The 16,150-nt window shown below is 39.6% G+C and overlaps 2 protein-coding genes and 1 long non-coding RNA gene across 3 annotated transcripts; 2 read left to right on the top strand and 1 right to left on the bottom strand.

Moving 5' to 3' along the window:
• Nucleotides 1-323: 323 nt before the first annotated feature.
• On the top strand, nt 324-8,272 carry LOC131317453 (uncharacterized protein C57A7.06). Its single transcript, XM_058347009.1, has 11 exons — nt 324-769; nt 2,860-3,010; nt 3,509-3,987; nt 5,047-5,268; nt 5,391-5,717; nt 5,928-6,281; nt 6,373-6,453; nt 6,543-6,659; nt 6,751-7,122; nt 7,545-7,676; nt 7,836-8,272. Exons 1-11 carry the CDS (start codon nt 413-415, stop codon nt 7,992-7,994), a joined length of 2,751 nt encoding a protein of 916 aa, XP_058202992.1. The 5' UTR covers nt 324-412; the 3' UTR covers nt 7,995-8,272.
• Nucleotides 8,010-9,150, bottom strand: LOC131317460 (uncharacterized). The gene is made up of 2 exons (XR_009197348.1): nt 8,307-9,150; nt 8,010-8,208 (listed from the first exon to the last, which is right to left on the bottom strand). It is a non-coding gene; the product is annotated as an uncharacterized LOC131317460 (long non-coding RNA).
• A 1,734-nt stretch (nt 9,151-10,884) lies between these two features.
• On the top strand, nt 10,885-15,869 carry LOC131304191 (blue-light photoreceptor PHR2). Its single transcript, XM_058331336.1, has 4 exons — nt 10,885-12,065; nt 14,869-15,098; nt 15,206-15,307; nt 15,532-15,869. The coding sequence occupies exons 1-4, from the start codon at nt 11,082-11,084 to the stop codon at nt 15,608-15,610; spliced, it is 1,395 nt and encodes a 464-aa protein (XP_058187319.1). The 5' UTR covers nt 10,885-11,081; the 3' UTR covers nt 15,611-15,869.
• The last annotated feature ends 281 nt before the right edge of the window (nt 15,870-16,150 follow it).

Genomic DNA, 16,150 nt, shown 5'->3' with positions numbered 1-16,150 from the left:
CAAATCAACCAACCAACCGAACTAACCTGGGCTAAAACAAAAATTACGCATGTGCTGAATAATCAAACTTGCATTTAGGGTCAGATTTACGGTCATTTATCGAGGTGGCGAGCACGTGTGTGAGGTCACACGTGACTTGGGTGCAGTTTTGCATTTTCAGAGTTTTTTTTTTTTTGGCATAACTTCCGTTCCGTGCCTTTTTTGAGAGCCAAAAGTAAGACTTGACGTGGCAGCATGTGAAGCATTGGATTTTGTACAATTAATCTTAGCCGTTAACTGGACCAAACTGGTCTTTTGAAGACTGGACTGGATCTGAACCCGTTAACTGAATAGCGCACAAAAAAAAAAGCGACACACACTTCGCAGGGCAAGGTTCAATCGCCGCCTGTTCCCACTTTCCTTCTTCACAGAGATGGCGGAGACGAAGAGAAAGACCAGAGACAACAACGACAGACAAGTCATGAAGAAGAGAAAGTTTTCGAATTCCAAAACCCTAGATCACTCGAAGAAGAAGAAGAACAACAAGAAGAAGGAAGGCGGAGAGAGGAGGAAAAGGACTGGGCCGCACTTGCCGAATTCCTTGCGGAAGGAGATCGAGCTCATGAACCAAGCTAAACCTAGAAACAGCGACGACGAGGAAGAGATCGATTCCGATGACGCCAACGACGTGTACGAGTACGAGGAAGCGATTCCCGAGGAAGAATCCGGAAAGAATCGCCGGTACGATCCTGTCGAGAATTTCGAGTACGAGCTCCCAGAGCAATTTAAGGTTGGTCCCCCTGCTTTAATTTTGACCTTCTTTGAATCTGTTTATTCACTTGAGTACCTGAGTCTAATATTAGGTGGGTGAACATTTTTGTTTTGTTGGATATCCATTTCTAACAATATATATCACAGAAATAGTATCAAGTATCAACTAAATTGTGGTGTATAGTTTCAATCAGCCTATACATTTATGAAGTTTTAGTCATATGTAATTGTAGTGTTGTTGATGCATGCAATCGTGTGCATTCATATGCATTCTGAAAGATAAAATATTGAGTTTAACTATAATCTAGTTCAATGAATACGCTACCAGAAGTTTTTGGAGCTACAGTTGTCTATTTGGTCGTCGAGAAGGACGAAGAAAAAAAAACCCAAATGAAAAGTGTTTATCTCTAATCTCGTTGATTGCTTTGTTTTGTTTGGTCTCGAGTAATTACTGATTACCAATTCATATTTCCAAGTCTTTATTTTTTATCCTTATTTTAGCTTATGTTGTTTCGCTGGATCGTATTGTTTAGTTTCTATTACATTTGCGATTTTTTGTTTCATGTCATGTTCGTGACTGGACATAACCCTGAAGTTCTCGTTGACATCTACCAGTCTATACACTTACAGTTTCGATTAAAATCGCGTTGATTTGTTTACGGATAGTGATCGCTTCGTTTCCGTATCAAAAATAATTAATAAAATAGAATAATTACTACTACCTAAAAGATAGCGTTAAGTACTCCGAGTATCGTCCTCAGGGATTACGAAGGCTAAATTGCGATTGTTTCAATTGATTTCTAACTTAATTCGAAAAGAGATTTGATTGTTTGATTTCTAAAAACTATGAACTAAAATTAAAGACGACGGAAAAGCAGAAAATAGTTGATGGGAAAAAAGCTCTAGGGTTTCGAATCCACTCTTTTCCCTCGTAACCTAAATATGTTTCGATTACAGGTTAACTACTCGAATCAATTCGGATACCGTAGGATTGCAAGCCCTAGCGATATCTCCTAAAAATAATTTATGAATCACCAATCGGTATGGACTATCTCTGCCTAGCACGAATCGTCTTATTAGCACGAACCGTCTCTAATCAAGCACAGATCGTCTCATCAGCACGACTCGTCTTACATAGTATAATCCATATAACCAGTTATCACAAAATAATTAAAACCATTGTACGAACGTGCATAAAATCTAGAAATTCATGCACACAATTTGGTGGAAAGAATAATAGTAATAAATCCTAAATAGTCATACAACCACGATTCGAATAATAAAACCCAAATCAAAACATAGATAGTATTACTCAGAATTTGAGCTTCATCTAAACCCTAGAAGGGGGTTTAGCCGCTCATGGGGAAGAGACAACTTAATCTTGATTTAGCCTCCATGACAGCAACCTCTTTGTTCGTTCACTGTTGGCTTCGTACCTTCGTAGCTCCACGGCAAGTCCACGCCTACCAGCTGCTAACCCTCAAGTCAGTAGGTTTCCATTGTTTATATAGGATTTCAAGCATTAATTACATTTAGCCCCTTGGACTTCATGCGTTAATAAATTAACAATTCAACTTTGAAGCATTCTGCGCTTTAACCCCAAACTTCATTAAACTCTTCTTTTTATCCAATATTTTGGGCAACGAGCTTGATCAACCTATAAATACAATAAAAGCAAAATAAATATCAGATAACAAATATAAATAATTAACAAGTGTAATTTGGAGAGCCAAAATATCAATATTTCGGCACTTATCAGATAGATATATCAGACGGACAACAATTTCTGGTTTCATCTATCCCATTGATATGTGGAGCGCGAACACCATGCACACCTGCACACACAAGGGGGAGGGAGGGAGGGAGGGAGGGAGGAGGGAGAGTTGTGTAGAACCAGGCTGTGTTCCCTACCTTTTCTTATGTGATCTGAAATTATGATGGAAAAGACTTGTTTGCAGAAGATTGTTTTCATCATTGTGCTGTACCAAATTGCGGCACTTATGAGCTGCATCATCCCACAATCTTGCTCTTGCATCCCGGAATACCACATGTATAAATTGCTTTTCCTTTTGCTGTCTATATTGTTCTTGCTTGTGTTCCTTTGTGTAGGATGAGAATGTAGCATCAGATGATGATGAAGATGGTAGTGATGCCAATGGTAGTAGGGATGACCAAAATGGAGATGAGATTGAGGAAGACGAAGGCAGGCATTCAAGGATGTTGCAACAAATCACTGGGCTTCCAGTTGAGGCTTTTGAAGGTAAGATTTCCTGTATTCGGGAACCTTCGTTTGTGTGTGGAGTGTGTTTCATAATAGTCCTAATTGATTAAGTTGTCATATGATTAGGCAACAGGCATCACCGCTAAATAGTCTTAGGACTCTTACCTGCTTTTGGAATGACGTAAACTAGTTCAGACCTTGGGAGATATTTATACTTCAAGTGTAGAAGTTATTTATTCATGTCCACCTTGTTTTTGGACTTAATTATGCCTTTGTTGAGGAAGGTTGCGAGCAACACCGGTGTTACCATCAATGCAGGACATTTCTGTGCGTTTTTGGCAATTATATCATGAGCAATGTACGAGTTGCCATTGAATCGTGATGAGAAAAATGAAAAAAAATGGTCACATGACTGCTTCAAGTAGAATCCTACTTTGAACATGTCTCAAGTAGGTTTTATGTGGTGTCTGAAAGTCACCCTTCTATTGCGCTGATTGCAATAATAACCTAACTGCCCAAGTTTTTATAACTTGCCAGGTAATAGGAGGAAAAATGATCTTGTCATATCTGAGGCATACCCAGAGTCTGAATATAATCCCAGTCGTAGTGTTCTTGATGGTGATGGCCGCATTAGCATTCAGGACCTTCTGGACCCTCTCCATGGAAAGCTTGGCTTTAGCAAAGTTAGAGCGAGCATGCAACGAATGGAGAAGAAATCCATGCCCATTCAAGCACCTCTTCCAAAAGTAGATCGGGAGAAGGTGGAGAGGAAAGTAGCTTATGAACAATCAAAGAAGGATATTACAAAGTGGGAGCCTTTGGTCAAGAAGAATAGAGAGGCGCCAACTCTTTATTTTGATGAAGACAGAAACCTGGGATATTCCACTGTAGGTGCAATAGCTTCTGAATTTGAACCTAGAAGTGAGTTTGAGAAGAAAATTGCTTCCTTGGTTAATGATAATGGAGTTGCGGAAGCTCACAGCAAAGATGGAGCAAGGCTTTTAGAACTGAACAAGGTATGGAGGTTCTACACCTTTGTTAATCACACAAATATGGTGTAGCATCTGTTGTAGTTGTCTTTTTTTTTTTTAAGTGCTGATGTATCAATCCTTGTAAGTTTATTGGGATAATTCTATAATTCCCTGAAGTAAAGGGACAAATTCAGGATGTAAGTATTTGTATTACATACCTATCAAAAAGTGGAGTTTTTGTTTTAAAACCATTCAGCTTTCTCCGATAAGTTGTAATCCCCACTCGAACTGGAAGAGGAGCCACAACAGACCAAGCAAGGGATTCGGTGGTGCATGATTTCTAGAACTTGTTTGTGCAATTTTTATAGCTTGAGTGGCAGTTTAAGTACTTTTTAATCAAAGACTTTTTCAGCAGAAATTGGTAGTTGGAATGTATTATGCAGTAAGCACTTTGGAAGTTAAAGGTGTTCGAGAATTGTAGTTGACCATACCTGGTTCCTCACCTGATTTCCTAGAGCATTTCCTTCCAAGACTGGTGTCATTACCACTCACATGACACACTTGTTGAGTTTGAAAAGCCTTGTACATTTCTTTTATTTTGAAATTGAGTCTCTAAGTGGGGTGGTTTTGGGAGTTGTTCCTCTTTCCTATCATTGTGTGACAACGTGCCTCTGTTGATACCTTCTTGTCTTGGTTTTGATACCCCTGAATTACAGAGGTTGGGGTCAGCTGCCTCTCACTTCTTATCTCTTGTATTTACCTAGTACAAAAAGACTTTTCTCCTTGCTATCTTCAGAAATTCTTGATCTGATAAAGGTCCATACAATCAACTAAAATCTGCACGCATAATAAGAAAGGAAATCCTTCTGAACTCCACAGACTTGCTTTGGAGACCTGCATAGCTAAGTTCTATTTAGATGAATTATTAGGTTAATAAGAACCTGTAGATATGAAGGGAAAACTTCTGCGGGCAGATTCATCAGATAGACTGTTTTGCTTAGGGTCCCTAAATTTATCAGAGATCTTTCTAGATTGTGCACATGTTTTTTCTGTTTTTAATTTTGGCACTTCTTTCATGACACCATTGCATGTGATGATCGGCAGATATCTGTTGAAGATGTGAAGGACCGCAAGGACCATCTTGCTAAAATGCGTAGCCTTCTTTTCCGTCACGAATTGAAGGCCAAACGCATAAAGAAGATCAAGTCCAAAACATTTCATCGTGTATTGAAGAAGGATAGATTGAAAGCTGTAGCTGCTGAAATGGAAATGAACCCAGAAGCCGCTAAAGATCTTGCCATGAAGCAAGAGTTCGAACGAGCTGAGGTACTTATTGCCAATTATGTTGACATTGTTTGGGACCAGTGTGAATAATTTGTTATTTTTTCTATTAGTTAAAAGACTAGCTGCTCAATGTTTGTCCATTTTTCCTTATGATATTTGTACAGGAGCGCATGACACAGAAGCACAAAAATAGCTCCAAATGGGCAAAGCGGATTTTGAGGCGTGGATTGGATATCCAAGATGAAGGAACCCGGGCTGCTATTTCAGAACAGCTCCATCAACATGCTCTCTTGACTAGAAAAATGAACTCAATGAAGGAAAGCACCAGCAGTGATGACAGCAGTGACGAGGATGATGATATTGATATCTCAGATATATCAGATGAGGGACATGCACCAAAATTGTTGGAGAAAGCGAAAGAGAAGACACTTGAAGTAATAGAAGAGGAAGATGAAGTACCTAAATCTGGAGTGCTTTCGTTGCCTTTCATGGTATTCCTAATTGTTGTCTTAAACAATGCTTGTACTTGTCCTCCCTTGGTTCTCTTCATGTCTATAAGAAAAGGAATCCGTGTGCGAAAAGAACATACTACCTCATGCTTCTTGTTTGGCCGAGTATAAATACTTGAATATTCCCCTGGGCATTAAGCTGTTTATCTTTCGTCCATTCGTGTAATGTTTTCTGCTTGTACATTGGCGCAGGTCCGTGGGTTGAAAAAGAGAAAAGAGGCGGCTGATGAAGAAGCTAAGCTTGCTCTTGAAGAATATGAATCAACGTTGAAGCAGTTGGGGGATAAGACGGTACAAGAAAAGGTGAAATCTGGAACTACAACTGGCAGACGGGTTTTTGGTGCTCCTAAAAAGAAGGTTGAAGAATCAAGTAAGAAAGTCAAAGTTGATAATTATTATGGGAACAGTGATAGTGAAGACAACTTGGAGGCCAAAGAAGATATTGATGCTGGACAAGATGGCAGTAGTAATTTTCAGAAGGGTGTTAATGTTGATCCTGATTTACTTCGTGAAGAGTCTGAGATCGGACACGATCCTGTGTTTAAGGTGATTGGATTATTGGTTTGGTAACCTTGACTCTGATTGTTTTCTTTCTCCCTCTGGAGTGTGGCAAGAATAACATTGTTGCTGTTTGTAGAATTTTGACGATATTGTCAAAGACCCTGGGTCCAAGACAACGTATGAAGTGGCTATTTTCACATCAGACACATGGAAGAAGGCTCGTTTCTTTTTTCAGCATTTATTCCTTTTTTTTCAAACAGAAAAATTGATAGTTTTCATACTGACTCTTGTTCATGTAATTAACAGATGAAAAAAACTTCGGCAAATGATAATAAGCAGATCAAAAGTGGAAAAGAAGTAGATGTCAATGTCAAGAACTCTTCAAAGGTTTTGGAACCTACTTTGAATGATCAAGATTTAGAGGTATAACTCTTTGACGCTGTTGATTGGTACCATTAATATGTTTGATCAGCTCCATGACTTCAGCTTTCTGTCTCTGATTGCATCCATGAAGGAAATAGGCTATGAAAATGATTCGGATAGTGAGGGGCAGATGGTAGATGGAATTTTGTCCTCTGGCACAATGGCTACTTATGAACTTCCATCTCAAGAAGACTTAATACGGCGTGCTTTTGCTGGAGATGACGTGGAAGATGATTTTGAGAGGAATAAGCAGGAGGTATTGAATGAAGAAAATCCTGAACCGGAGAAGCCTATTTTGCTCCCTGGCTGGGGCCAGTGGACTCATATACAGCAAAAGAAGGGCTTACCCTCTTGGATGCTGGAAGAGCATGAGAACGCCAAAAAGAAGAGGGAAGAAGTTCTTAAGAAGAGGAAGGACGCGCATCTTAAGCATGTGATCATTTCTGAGAAAGTGGATAAGAAGGTGAGAAATCTTGATATTTGGTTTCACAACACATCTTGAATTTTCTATTTGTGCAATACATGTAGGATGGAATTTTTACTCGGGAATATTACATGGTAGAAGCCTAAGGGGAACAAATTCTTGCATGGTTATCCCTATTCCTAAGTAGGGGAAAAATAGGAAACTTGACCATTGGATCAGACAAGCAGTAAGCGCAGTTAAGAATTCGCCAATTTTTAGTCAAAAAGTCAATAGGGAAGTAATAAGATAAATGTGTCATCATTTTTGACATTTTGCAGGTGTTGTAAAAAATGTTGTGTTACGAATTCTCAGGAAAACATATTGGATTAAGGATGTTGTATCCTACTGATCCTATATAGAAGCTCTTTATTATGGTTGAGTCGAGCAATGGGTTCATCTTTCCATGTTTTTGGATTTGGCAGGCAGAAAAACTACATCCAAAGACATTGCCCTACCCATATACATCACTGGAGGTGTTTGAACAGAGCATCAGAATGCCTATTGGACCTGAATACCACCCAATGTCGACAATTGGAGCTCTTAATCGGCCACAAGTATGTTGGTTACGGCATTCCTTAGTGTAGCATTTATTATTGGCGAAATGACATCCCATTTCTATATGCCCATTTTTTTTCTTAGTGTGAATGGGAAAGGAAGAGTGGATCCCCAAGCAGCACTTCTAAGTATTGTATCCATTGTTTCATTTGTTGCAGGTGGTTAAGAAACCCGGTGTGATCATAAAACCAATTAAATTTGAAGATGTGAATCCCCATGAAAGAACGGAGCAGCACAAGAAGAGTGGACAGAAGCAGAAGAAGAAAAGTAGTGGCAGGTCTATAAAAAGCATGAATGCCAAGGGGATTAAAGTTTAAATGAAACCAGTTTTGTGGAGACATTTTAGTTTTGTTATACAAGGAATATGGAAGAATCAAAATGGAAGTTTTGCTTAAGATGTTTTAACTATGGACCATTATGTTATAAGCAAACTTTGTTCTGTTTTTGAGGCTTTGTGGAGTTGAAATTAGGAAAATTCTGCAAGATAGGAGCAGTAAAAGAGCTTTCACGTACCTTAGCGGTAGTATATCTCTGTAACCATATTTGCTTTTCGTTACAGTACGCCTATCTAATTATGTTTTTTCCCCTGCGATCAGCTCATTGTTTTAAGTGGAGTTATCTTGGTACACAGATCATAAAAATGTCAGAAACAAGATGCTGAAAGTAGACCAGAATTCCCAACAGAATTAGAATCGATTACGGAAGATGCTTGGGCCTTCATAAACACCACAGGTAACAAGCTATAAAAGAGATTGAAAGATTATTCACAATGTTTTTCTCTCTTGTTTTTAACTCAGGTGGGAAATTTACGAACTTTTGCTGTTTTAGTGTTTTTTAATCTTCGATTTTTGGAGGAAAAAGAAAAAGGGTATGGTGCAAAGCCAAAGGACAATGAAATAGAAGATTAGTTACCTTTTTTGGGAGGAGTTAGAAGAATAAGAGATGCTCGTAAAAACCGTTTGGATGTTTGCTTCACATATCCCAGATTGAACATAGCATTGATGTGTGACACAAATGGTCTGGTCCTCTTTCTAATGCGACTCCCAGCTGTGATCTGGTGTATATAATTCATTCTCAAATCTTTTGCTATAATGCTGAAGAACCTAGGTTCATGAAATCTCTTCTTCAATGCAACTTTTCCCCCTTAGTGTGATATCTGGGTTCTGAAATATTAAGAAAAATGGGAACCTTTTAGGCATGGTAGGGCTGATTGATACGATTGTCCGCTCCGTGGCTCATTTTATTTGTTTCCAAAATACTGAGGCAGCTGGCTTTTGAACCAATTTGGGATGTCTCATTTTACTTGCATGTGTGGGACCCACACATTAAACGGCTTCAGACACTTATCTGTCTGGATATATTTGCCCTGAAATAATTTCCTTTGATACATGTGTTGGTGCAATCGATGCTTATATTGTTAGTTGGGGGTGGGCTAGTGAGCCTTATTTACAGAACGAAACCCAACTGGTCATGGTGGGCCTCCTGTAGAATCGGTCAAAGAAATGATAGTCCAGAACTTCAGATGCGGATTCTCTCTGCTGAAATTTAGTTGACTCATGGAGGGTGGAGTTTGAGTCTTTGCTTGCTGATTTTCTGTTATCTCTTTGGCAGTTTGGTGGTACTCCAATTTAGGTGCCACCTTGTCAATATCTGCTTCTTGTTTGTTGACTATCCCTTGGCAGTTAGGTGGTGCTTCTTGTTAACTGATTTAAATGTGAGCAGGGCTGCAAACAACCGAGCAGCTTGAGGCTTGGCTCGCTAAGGGTTTGGTTTGGCTCGTTTAGTAATCGAGCTGAGCTCGAGCTTGAGTTTGAGTTCTGGGCTCATGTAGAGCTCAACACTCTAAAGCTCAGCACGACACGTTTGTGTAGGCTCGGCTTGTTTAGTAAATGGATCAGGATCGGCTCGAACATTTTAAGGTCTGCTCGTGTTCATATCATAGGGTTGTTGGGTTTCTTTAATGGCATTTAATTGGTGTGTCCCAGTTATTATCTTTGCATTTTTTTCAGAGAGTTCATTTAAAGATGTTTTATCTTTTGTGTTTGTGCCGCCTTGTTTGGAAGCGGTGTGGATGAAGCCTCTGCCGGGCTGGTGAGTTCAGGTTGCTCTAATTCCCATTACTGGGGTCACCAGATGGAGCATCTCAACTACTCTAAGATGGTGCTTTATGATTCAAGGACATTGGGATATAATTTTCAATACGACTTGACTATATTCTGGAAAACAGATGTTTAATGACATTGATTCAGTTCTGGGCAATGTGCTGATGACATAAAGTATTAATGTGCTAACTAACCTGTTCGATAAAAAGAGAAAATGGTACAGCTAAAATTTCATGAGCCAGGGGGAGACGGAGAGATGGTTTTGCCTTGACAATGCGTCTCTTCATGGAATCCCAGGAAAAATCTGATCGATATTTCCCTGTGATTTTGTTTGAAAATGCCCAATTGCATGGAAGGTAAACCGGGAGTTTAGTTGTTCTCTAATTAAACAAACTTAAGCCCAGACAACAGAAAGAAGCTTCTACTCTTTCATTATTCAGAATTTTTGTTGACGATTTAATTAACTAATTCTTGGTTTTGTATGATCAAAGTCCACGCAATCTGCCTACTCCTGTTCTACCAACCCAAACTAAACAACTTATTTTTTTCCCAGGGAACTTGGAGAGGGGATCAGTATTTACGGGAATCGAATACTATTTATATACATGGAAGTATAAGAGAGGCACTAATTGCATTCAACTTTACTTGCAACCCAAACTAAACTAAAATTCCGAACAATCACCGCCTCTATTATTAAACTGAGACTATGATTGGAGTGATTATTAAGTGCCTCTGAAACATTGTCACGTGATGCTATAGAGAAATCTACCATCACACTTTAATGTGGGTCTATACATTTATGCTTTATTTGGTTTGTGATTTGAATAGTATTTTTGGGTAATGAGTGGAGAAAGAAATGAAAATAATGATTTGAGAGGAAAAAAAAAGTGAAGAGAGATAGAGTGAAAAATAAGAGTAATGATTAAAAAGTTAGAAAAAAAAATAAGAGTAATAATTTAATTAAAAATTATTTTTTGAGTAGAGTTGTGAAGTGAACATTGGTTTTTAGTCCCGAGCTTCGCATGAATTGCGGTGGTAGACGTCTTTCACGTGGCGGTGCTGAGGAGCAAATACTAATATTTTTCCTTGTTATTGAGTTTGAAGGTTAGTGGGAAAAAAAGTTTGGTGGAAGAGGAAAAGTGGGCCATCATAAGTAATACAGACAACGGCTTCATATCCCCTCGCATTTGCCACCAAACTCACCTTCACCTTCACAACATAAACACAGCAAGTTAGAGAGAGACAGAGAGAGAGAGAAGCAGAGGAGGAGGAGATACACAAGAGCTTATCTTCAACCTGAAAATGGACTCCAAGAACCAAACCCTGGAAAAACCAGAACCCCAAACACCATCAGATGACCAAACCGAGCTTCTTCCCATCTTACCCTTCAACCCTCTCCCAACCGCTTCACTCTCCCTCTCTCTCTCCCCAACCCTCCTCCTACCCACACCAAACTTCCTCATCCCTCCCAAAATCACCTCCCTTCTTTTCATTAACCCCAAAAGTGTCAAAATCCCCACCCAAATCTCCTCTCTCTCCTCCCTCTCTCTCTCCTCCACCTTCTCCCCTCCGAAACCCTCCCACAAATCCACCATCTCATCCAACCCTCTCCAAGCCCCTCTCTCTCTAAACCCCCGCCGCCCATCCGACCCCACCAACCCCGCCGGCATTCGTCGATGCTCCATCGTATGGTTCCGAAACGACCTCCGTGTTCACGACAACGAAACCCTAAACTCCGCCAACAACGAATCCGGGTCCGTCCTGCCCGTCTACTGCTTCGACCCAAGGGATTACGGGAAGTCCTCAACCGGGTTCGATAAGACCGGACCCTACCGGGCCACGTTCTTGATTGAATCCGTTTCGGACCTTAGGAAGAACCTTAGAGAACGTGGGTCTGACCTAATTGTTAGGATTGGGAAGCCTGAGAGTGTATTGGTTGAGTTGGTTAAAGAAACCGGGGCGGATGCGGTGTTTGCGCATAGAGAGGTGTCACATGAGGAGGTTAAGGCTGAGGAGAAGATTGAGGAGGCGTTGAAGGATGAGGGAGTTGAGGTGAAGTACTTTTGGGGGAGTACTTTGTACCATATGGATGATTTGCCGTTTAAGTTGGAGGAAATGCCAACGAATTATGGTGGGTTCAAGGAGAAAGTGCAGGGGTTAGAGATTAGGAAAACTATCGAGGCGTTGGATCAGTTGAAGGGGTTGCCGTCTATGGGGGATACTGAAGTTGGGGAGATTCCGTCGTTGGTTGATTTGGGTCTCAACCCAAGTGCTACATTGGGTCAGGTATGTGCTTTGTTTGGTTCAGTTTTTTTATGTCCTCGGTATCCATGTAATCCTAATCGATGGGGTATGAGAGGGGAGGATGTGAGATAGACTTAAACTTTGGAAATATATAGACTAAGTAGCTGCTCGCAATATGTTCTGCCACTGAATAGCAACCCCCTTGTACCTCCAAGAATCAGGAAAATCAAGGGAACTTATGCCGTGAAACCATACACCCAAGTCAAAGTGGGAAGCACCAGAACGGGCATGCCTAGAGACCCAATTCAATTGTTGTGCTTATTACCTTGCTTCCTTCATTCGGAAACCATAGCACTAATATTCTAGTAATGCAAAAATAGTCTTTTGAGTTATGCCGTCCCTTATTCTTTACTACGTTATTTGTCTTGTTTACTTGTTTGTGGTAATCCAAACTTTTTTGAAAGAACACATCATGTCAGAGAAAAACCAGGAAGGCATACCGTTCAATTACAAAGAAAACTAGTCATAGTTTCAGATATTTCTGTGTTCTTGTATTTTGTTTCTTGTTGGTTCTGTAAGAGCACTTCTAGTATGTTGCCTTTAAGCTGTTGGTATTGTACGGGAAAATCAGGCAAGTGATTAACATTTATGTAGCTCAGTGGCTGGGTGGCACTGCGAATGTGTTTGTGTTTGTGACAGATCATGTGACCTGACATGAGAGGTTTTGTATCTGTTTGAAGTTTAAGCTTCTAAGTACAGTAATTGTTTTCATCTTTCCTTTTTTTCCAACATTCAAAGTGTGTTTGCAGTATGAGTACTGTTGAATGGTTTGACACAGGTTTGATTAGTAGAATACAGTTACAATCTATATGCGTGAAGTTCTATACGTGAGTGGTGAAACTTATTAAGAGGATGATTGAAGTGAAACTAAGAGCATCCTCAATGTAATAATCAAAAGCTATGTAGCACCGACACTCCAAAAGGGCGCCGTGTTCACGTATTGGACTCGGGGACACGTATTGGACACGCCACATGGCGTGTCCAATAATTTTTATTATTTTTTGATATGGGACACGGCTGAGGACACGCCGGGGACATGGCTAGGGGTCAAAATGTAATATTTTTAAAATTTTGGGGGTTAATATGAAATTATTTAAAACATTTGGGTTAAACTGTAATTATGCCTTTGAAATTTTTTTATACAATTTGTGAAATTATTCATATACAATGGTTCATAATTTTTTTTTATATATGTACATATATTTATTTTTTATTTATTTATACACATGGCGTGTCCCTTGCCGAGTCCGTATCCCCATTTTTTTAGAATTGTTGTGTCCCGTGTCCATATCCGTGTCCGTGTTACATAGATCAAAAGTGAATAATCAAGCCTTGCCACATCAGATTTTGATTATCCATTTAGAGGTTGTTAAAGTTAGTAATGTCAAGTCCCACATTGTTTATTTTTTGCCCATAATCAAAATGAGTTGGCAAAAATTCAAATCTAATGGTAAGTTTTTTTCTTCTCAATCTAATGGTCTACGTTAAATGTCATTCTAGTAAGATAAGTGAAAGTGAAGAGCATTTGTTATCCATAAAGTGATCAATATTGTTAAATGCACAACCACTTGCCAAAGTGGAGAGTGAGTTTCACCTACCAATAAAGCATTTGCTTTATGGAGAGTGAGTTCCACTTTCCCATGATGGTTGTACACTTGTACTTGATTGAGAAGCTGTGGGATACAATAAATTGGGTTATTGGCAAAAAGTTGCTAGTTTTGATTATCCAAATGCCCAAATTTGATTATTGGTTAAGAGGTTGCTAAGTTTGATTATTACAATGTGAGCACTTTTTTGAGCACACATTGCTAACTTTAGCAACCTTTTGGTTTTTATTATTACATTGAGGATGCTCTAATTACGTCATTCTATTTCATTCTTACCGCTTTCTTTGCCTTCATTCTTTTTCTTCGAGTTGAATTATGCTCATGATTTGCCATCTTTGCCTAATTCCAAGCCTTTGTTGCTTTACTTGGACAATATTGATAGAAAATGGAATTACTATGCTGCCCTTGACTGAGAAAAAACATGGTATAAGCCTATAAGGTGTCTTTATGTTGCGGTAGTATGGTTTGTTCAGTGTAGTTTCTTCCAATTGCCAGTCTTTTGATGTCCATTTATGCTGCTTGTAGCTGTAGCCCATACGTACCTCTTTAGCATTAGTGCTTTCAGTGATCTCCCATCTATGTGGGCTGTGTATCCTTTCGATGTCATCCACGAGGTTCCTTCTCGATGGCTGTGAATCTGCCTGATGAATGAAAGATTGTGTTTAGATTTCGTGAATCCGCTAGTCATGCCGCTTTTGTCAGAAGCACACTTTATCGATCAAGGATGTAATAGTGCATAGTCATTTCGCCATATTCGGTGTTTATCTTGGGTTAGTTAGTAATTATTTCCATCCTTTTCCAGTAAAGCTCAATACTAATGGTTGAGATGCTGTAAGAATTGTTGAAGATGTCATGAGTCCTAGACATTGTAGCATTCCTTTGAATTGATATTGTTTGGAACTTTGGACTTGTCCCACATGGCATCTCTAAGCCACCCAAGCTTGATGGTCTGTATAATCTAGAGGCTGCGCTACCTATTGTCAACTGGTCTACAAAGTTCTAACAGATCTCTTGCAGTGAGTCACCCATTTCAATGCTGCCTGCAGAGTTTACCCCAATTTCTTTCTGACCTATTATGTGACCAATATTTCAACAGTCATTGGTAAACCTGAGTAAAACTAACAGACATCTTTGTTCTGCTTCTAAAAAGTGACAGTGTCGTCATTGTCCTTATGCAGGATGGCAAGCCGGCTGCCAATGCTTCTCTGGTGGGAGGAGAAACTGAAGCATTGCAGAGGCTTACAAAATTCGCAGCTGAATGCCGAGCGCAACCAAACAATGGAACCAAGAATGGCAACAATGACAGCATTTATGGTGCAAACTTTTCCTGCAAAATCTCTCCATGGCTCTCTATGGGATGCCTCTCCCCCCGCTCAATGTTTGATGATTTGAAGAAATCCATTTCCAGGTAGGGCTTAGTTTAATGTGCTCAGGTCTACAGGTTGAGAAAATATGTACTTGTTAACAAGATTGTCCAACATTTTCTGAGATTCAGCTGATTCGTGTCATTGGCAGGACAATTTCTGCTGCCTCAAACCAGAAAGATGGTGGCAGTGGGCCTTCTGATACTGGGATGCACTGGTTGATGTATGAGTTGTTATGGAGGGATTTCTTCAGGTATCTCCACATACCATTCTTAACTCATACGCCAATATAACTAAGATTTTCCCCATAATCTGTATCACCATATGAACCTTGCCTATTCCTGCTCCAATTATTTATTGGCTAGTGATTTTTTTAATTTTGTATAAAAAAATTCCAATTGAACACTTCTGCTCCAGAATATAAGTCTTCTTTAGTGAAACTGCTGGTGCTAGTGATTCTTGTGTTGGCTTTTGCAGATTCATCACCAAGAAATACAGCGCAGGTAGACAACAGAGTACCACTCCAGTCACGGCTTATGCAGGTGCCACTGCTTAAGCAGAAACTTGAAAACAAAAATCAGACTCTTGGTGGGGGTGTATTCCGTTTGCTAATGATATTTCAGCCTGTAGCCATTTAGGTTTTGGATTACGGTTCTTTCTTAAAAAGTGAGCTGCATCACTGTCAAATAATTTGTTGCACATGGAAGGAAGCTTTGGTGTTCTTGAGAAGGTCGTTATGGTCGCTTCGCCCCTTAAAACATTTCGGATGTTAATTTATCTCCTCGTGAATAACAGATCCGTGTGGTTCTGCTTTCCATTGCTTTGTTATGGTCTTATGTATTGCGACGATTTGTTTAATGCCTTTTTCCCTTTTTATCAGCTTCAATTGTGGTAAAGCCAATAGCTGGGAGTGCATATGATCTAAACGCTTTCTCAACCTTTAAATGGCTCATGCAAGAATCTTAATTTGAAACTCGGTTATGTGTAAAATAGGAAAACAGTGAACATAAAAGGCACTAAATTCCACTCTAGTATCAGCCACGTCTCCACCCATATCTCTTGTGTTTGACCCATGTTATGGTATGCGTTCTAGGCT

The sequence above is a fragment of the Rhododendron vialii genome, chromosome 1a, assembly GCF_030253575.1.
Source record: "Rhododendron vialii isolate Sample 1 chromosome 1a, ASM3025357v1".
NCBI classification, from domain to species: Eukaryota; Viridiplantae; Streptophyta; class Magnoliopsida; order Ericales; family Ericaceae; genus Rhododendron; species Rhododendron vialii.
Note: the sequence above shows the minus strand (reverse complement) of the source record. Positions and strands in the feature narration are given on the sequence as shown.